This window comes from Protomyctophum bolini (genome assembly GCF_963924005.1).
Source record: "Protomyctophum bolini genome assembly, chromosome: 21".
Lineage (NCBI taxonomy): Eukaryota > Metazoa > Chordata > Actinopteri > Myctophiformes > Myctophidae > Protomyctophum > Protomyctophum bolini.
Genome location: NC_137882.1, coordinates 13906455 through 13912454, shown reverse-complemented (window position 1 = coordinate 13912454; position 6000 = coordinate 13906455). Strand labels below are relative to the sequence as shown.

At 42.1% G+C, this 6000-nt stretch overlaps 1 protein-coding gene across 1 annotated transcript in view; it reads left to right on the top strand.

Annotated features, from left to right (window-relative positions):
- ptprn2 (protein tyrosine phosphatase receptor type N2) overlaps positions 1–6000 on the top strand; it is a gene marked incomplete at its 5' end in the record, with an annotated part of 180087 nt that overhangs the window by 161966 nt on the left and 12121 nt on the right. The window contains 2 exons of the mRNA XM_080793327.1: positions 3171–3290; positions 4051–4217. Of these exons, the coding sequence (XP_080649453.1) occupies positions 3171–3290; positions 4051–4217 (287 nt within the window). The remainder of the gene's footprint in view (positions 1–3170; positions 3291–4050; positions 4218–6000) is intronic.

The window sequence follows — 6000 nt, the reverse complement described above, 5'->3', positions numbered from 1 at the left end:
ATCAAATGTGACACAACCACCCTAAAGACTAATCATTGTGTGTATTCCCGCACTAGCTGCATCGAGTGATCTCAGTACATAGAAATTACTTTATTGGAGATTCTGACTTTGAAGTGTACATACATTTTGTTTTGATTGTATTGTTCCACTTTTTTGCTTTGGCATTGTAAACGTATGTTTCGTCATGCCAATAAAGTTGTGTCTAACCTCACCCTTTCCATTGTGCATGCCGGATAATTCAGATGAATTCTGCTCTGTGTTATTGTAGGTAATTTAATGTGTGTATTATAAAACTGGTCATATTCAACTGTAATATTTATATATCATCTCTCTGTTAGGTGAAAACTATTACCGGTATGTCCAAATCTGTAACTGTTACAACAAGCTCAAAGCACCTCGCTTTGCACCGCTTTTCGAGCTGGTAGATCCGCTACTTTTGACACTGTAGTAGTATGATCTGCATTACAGCAAAGTAGGCTATATGTAATTTGCCCGACAGCAACAACATATATACAAGTGCTCATATTTGGACCTTTGTTGGCACAAATATCATGCCTTATGTCATACCTGTATGCTATTTGCAGCCATGTCCATGTGCGTAAATGTCACGGGAGACATTATGAGCCATACTGCCTGGTGTGGATGCTCGCCTCCAATTACGCGTGGTTTGCCAAATGGTGCTCTTATGCATTAACAGGATAGTACTGCAGTAATTAGCAGGCCCATCGCCTCCATATGGTGGAGTAACTCTAGTAGCCGTGACCAGGAGGTGTAAATACTGTGTCGCCAGCTGGCCCTGCTCTCCTCGTCTGGGGTTGAATCCATAATGTTAGTTCTCATACTGTACAAGAGTAGCAAACGTTATTGCTGCACTTCAAACCAATGTGGTGACCAGACCGCACTGCAAAATCCTGAATGTTATTCAGCTTTGAAGAGTATATGCAAATTGACCGGTTAGGTCAATTTATTACTATTTCACATCACACTTTTAATTTGATGATGCTTCACTCATACGGGTTGGTTGATACGCAACCTCATTTTGAAAACTCCTGGCGTGTAAAAAGGACCTGTTGCAGTGTATGACAAAGTCTGTTTGGATTTTACGCAGAAATGATCCCTGCTCATGCACTGTTCCAATTATAAATACGGTAATTTTCTGGGCTCTGTTAGAGAAAACACTTGCAAAGGGTTAATCACTTGGTCACATGGTGGATTGAAAAATCGCAGCAAAGAAACAATTATTCTATTGTGGCATCATAGTAGTGTGCTTGTTGATGACACCGAAATTATGTTTTTACTATGCCATTATGCCAAACATTATTGTTCCAAAAATGCACCTTGATTAAGTGGATTAATTGATATCGGAATGAAGCCAGCACTGCTCGCTCAATACCTTTAATTTGTGAATTTAAAAGAGCCTCACTCCTCACACGAAACGGTTGATAATTGTCTGCTAGCGTTTTTATTTGGTTGTTTGTCTGCCTGCCAGTTTTTGTCCTAGGGAGGTGAAACATGCAGAGCCATTATCTGATGAAAAGAGTCATTCGGTTCATAAAGAAAAAGCAGAATCTCTTTCAATTAAACAGAAAACCAAATACTAGGGCATTAAAATGAGATTTAATTGACAAATGTCTGCCACAGTTAACACATTTGGGTTGTGGAATAAATTGTGGTCTTTCATTATCCTGGGGAAAAAAAGGAAAGAAAGAAACTCACTTTCCTTCCCCCATTAAAAGTAAACAAACAGGGGAAACTCTGGCAGTCACATGCAAATGACCTTACAGGAGGCAAATCTTCTGCTCTGGCCGACCTAATCCCCACTGGTCTCCGACAGCGAGAGCTCCGAAACGCAGCCTCTGTCTAATCCTCTGCCTTTACCCTGCACTCTTCATTCACCGCACGCACGCACGCACGCACGCACGCACGCACGCACGCACGCACGCACGCACGCACGCACACTACAGCCTTCACTCCTCTTCTTCATATCCATCCCTACCTCTCTCTCTCTCTCTCCGTCCCTGGCTATTAGCTCAACTCCTCTGAGGCTGCACTCCTCTCTCTCTCTCTCTCGTTCTTTCAAAGCAAAAACCCAATCAGTGTGACTCTCCCAAGCAATGACTCAGGTCTTTTGACTCTTTCTCCTATTCATACTTTAATTACTGGAGTTTGTGTCTATAAAATAGTAATCGTCGCCCATAAAAAACATATGTTGTCAACCAAGCACTTAAGCAACATACCATAATATACAGTATGTGCATGAAACCACCTAATTTGTGGGTCCAATGGAGTTAAGGGGTTTTGTCCGAAGCAATTTGTAATACTTTTTATTGGCTAAATATTTTTTTTAACCAACACACAGACGTAAAAGGTGTTCAATAGCATTGATTTATATTAAAAGATTTGTAATGGAGTTAGGTGGTTTCCTCCCAACAGCAATAGGCCTATTTAAAAAGTGATGTACAGCATTTCAGTGGTGGATATACTGTATATATCTCACTTTGAAAAGTCACTCACTGTGACATTCTGACATCTACGCTACATGAAACTATTTTCTAGCTTCACCGAACGAAACTCACCCCCCCCCCCCCCACCCACCCCCACCCACTGCTTCAATGCCGTATTTCGGTGGCATGACAATCAATCTAATCAAAGCCTGGCACAGTTGACAGAGTTGGCATGCAACGTGTTGTCCGCTGGGCCGGATCACAGAAGCTTGCGATGACTTTATAGGTGAAAGCCGCTGTGTTTTCATAGCGCTCATAAAAGCCTTGTTTTCTTCCTCATTTCCCTAATGGCTGCCATGGGCCCCTTATCTTTCCCAAGGACGTATCAGATTGTGTGATAAGATGAGACAAGAGCAAGGCGGTAGATCCGGGGATCTGGCTTATAGACGATGTGGCACGTGAACCCCTGCCCCCACCCCCGGTCCACGTAAACCCACTCACCGTTTGTCTGGCACGGGTGGGGATGTGACATTTATTCACACAACCGTTGGACAAAGTGGCGGTAATATAATGTTAATGTGTGCAGTGCAGTGTCCCATTCGGCTGAGTTCAGGCAGACCTTAGAATGACTCTGTGGCATTCTGTGAATGAATAGGAATGGCCTGCTGTCTCTGGGTATAATGATATGATTGACGGACCGTCTCTGGATGATCTTCCTGTGTGCAGATGGTGTGGGAGAGCGGCTGCGTTGTCATCGTGATGCTGACGCCGCTCTCTGAGAATGGCCTCAAACAGTGCCATCACTACTGGCCAGATGAGGGATCTGACGTCTACCACATCTATGAGGTACTGTAGAGATGTCTTCTTCTTCTTTTTGATTGCTTCACCAGGAATAGCAGATAAACAAGCTATTTCTGCCGAATATTCACCCTAGAATGTTCACCCTAGAATTGGAACCTCAAATGACGTCACATTGTAGGCTCTACAGAGCCGAACCTACTTTTATTCGGCTCTAAAATAGGAGTATGAATCGTGCCTTAGGGCTATGTTTAGGTTTAGTTCGTTTTAGGTTTGTGGTTGAAGGATTTCAGTGTTTGGTACCGTACAATTGTACAGAACAAAGAATGTTTGCTTTCGCCATCTTTGTTGAAGAAGATTTAGGTTTAGGCATAGTTGCAAAAACCATTGAAACACTTTGAATGTATCCGTTGTATAGTCATGATAACCCACTGCTATGCTAGCCTGTGGTTAGCAACATATGGGTTTTGTTAATTGTTAACAGTGTGTGGTGGTGAATCTTGTTGCTAATTACTGGCACTCAAGGCTGTGATATATGGTATTATAGCACAGCTATGGGCATTTAGGCACGCTGCTTTGTGTTATATAATCACCATGTACCACGGCCTCTCACGGCCGATCGAGTCTCCTATTGACCGATGACCCGGTTACAAGATTATTGGCTCAGGAATGCGACAAAAAAACCCCATGAATTCAAGGCTTCATGGGGTGCGTATAATTGATAGAAAATAAGTCATTTTTTGGGGTGAACTCCTCCATTTATATAGGCCTACATTTAAATCTGAACCATCACCTTGGAACTCTGCAGGTCAACCTAGTGTCGGAACACATCTGGTGTGAAGACTTCCTGGTTCGAAGCTTCTACCTGAAGAACCTGCAGACCAACGAGACGCGCACCGTCACCCAGTTCCACTTCCTGTCCTGGATGGACCGCGGGATACCCGACTCAGCCAGAACCCTGCTGGACTTTCGCAGGTAAAGACAAAATTCTATGTAGAAAAAAATGAAGTTACAAGAGCACCATTGGTACACTGGTATATCTTATGCCCTTTTGACATAATGTTTCCTTTCACCAGAAAATGCTATGTATTGCCTATATGGGTCCACCGGTAATGGAACTCAATGGACCAGCTAGATATGGCCGTGCAATTTCTGGTTCTTTTCTAACTGTAGCTTCTCTGCCTTTTCTTTTCTTTTTTTATATACTATCTTAGGAAAGGTGGATAATCGTTGTTCTGGTTATGTCTGCATTTCTGCTCCATTTCTTTGATCCTAGACTTTATATTCCAATCAACTCTCTCCTCCAGCTCATGTGATGCAGCAAATTAGCAGCCCCGCATTGCATGGTTTGGCTAGGAGAAGAAAAAAACTCTAATTCAAACACCCAATTAAATGGGACCTGTCTAAGCTAAAGACCTGGGAGAGAGGGGGGGGGGGGAGCCAGTGACTGAATAACCACACTGTGTTCTTCATCAAATGTGTGCTGGCAGAGGAGCAGCTAGAGACCCCCTGGGAGAACCCAGATGGGGAGAGGAGGAAAAGCCCTCCAAATGAGAATAGATGCGTCAGATGTCTGTCTGGAAGTCTGTCCCCTCGGTTTGTGATCCAAAAAGAAAGAAGTGCAGTCTTTGCTTTGTCATCTTTTTTGGGGGGCAGGGCGCGCGCACGCACACACACACACACACACACACACACACACACACACACACACACACACACACACACACACACACACACACACACACACACACACACACACACACACACACGCACACACACACACACACACACACACACGCACACACACAATTTGCACGCTTGTGTGTCTTGTTTTGTAACTGGTTTTAGCTGGTAAACTGGTTATACTGGTGGTTCAGTGGTGGACACTGGACACACGTACTCAACCGCAGTTCTTGAGTCAAAGTATAGATACGTCAAATATTACTCAGCTACAATAATTGGAAGTTGCTCTGTCATATTTGTACTTGAGTCGTGGTGCAGGAGTATTTCTAATTACATTGCTGTATTGATATGTAGATTTTCCTGAAATCTTCTAAAACAATATATCAATGATAGTGAACATAGCAGCTCTACAAGCTCACAATAATAGGCTACAGCTTGTAGATCTGCTATTTTCACAGTATTTGAAATGAGGTGGTTAATAATGTACCTTTTGCTTTCCTGGAAATGTAGTGGAGTTAAAAGTATATATTCGTTGCTGTCGGGTGGAAACCACCTAACTCCATTTTTTAGGTTTTAGATTTTTTTTTTGTGCTTAAATCAGTGCTATTTGAACAGTGAACACCCTTTACGTCTGTGTGTTGTAAATATTGAACCAATGGCAATATCAAAAGTTTTCAAAATATAAGTTTTTCTTAATTTCCTGACAGAAATGTGTATTTTTCATTTCCTGAAAAATGAACATTTTGGTTTCTTCCTGACAGCAGAGATATATATATAAGTATTTTTATTTGTCTTTGAAATTATACTAAAAGTGAAAGCGATACATATACAAAAATATATACAGATAGGCCTACTCACAAAGTAGTCAAAAAGTTATTATAGTTTTTAGAGACCATAAATATAAACAGCGTCAGACTTTTAGTCCTGGGGACTTGTTTACATTGTCGTCCTGTGTATTCAATTAATCTTAGCACAAAAGCCACACAAAAATACATCAACAAATAAACGCTCTGTTATGCACAAGGGGGAAAAGGGAAAAAACGGCAGCAGTGAATGAGAAACAGCTGATAGATGA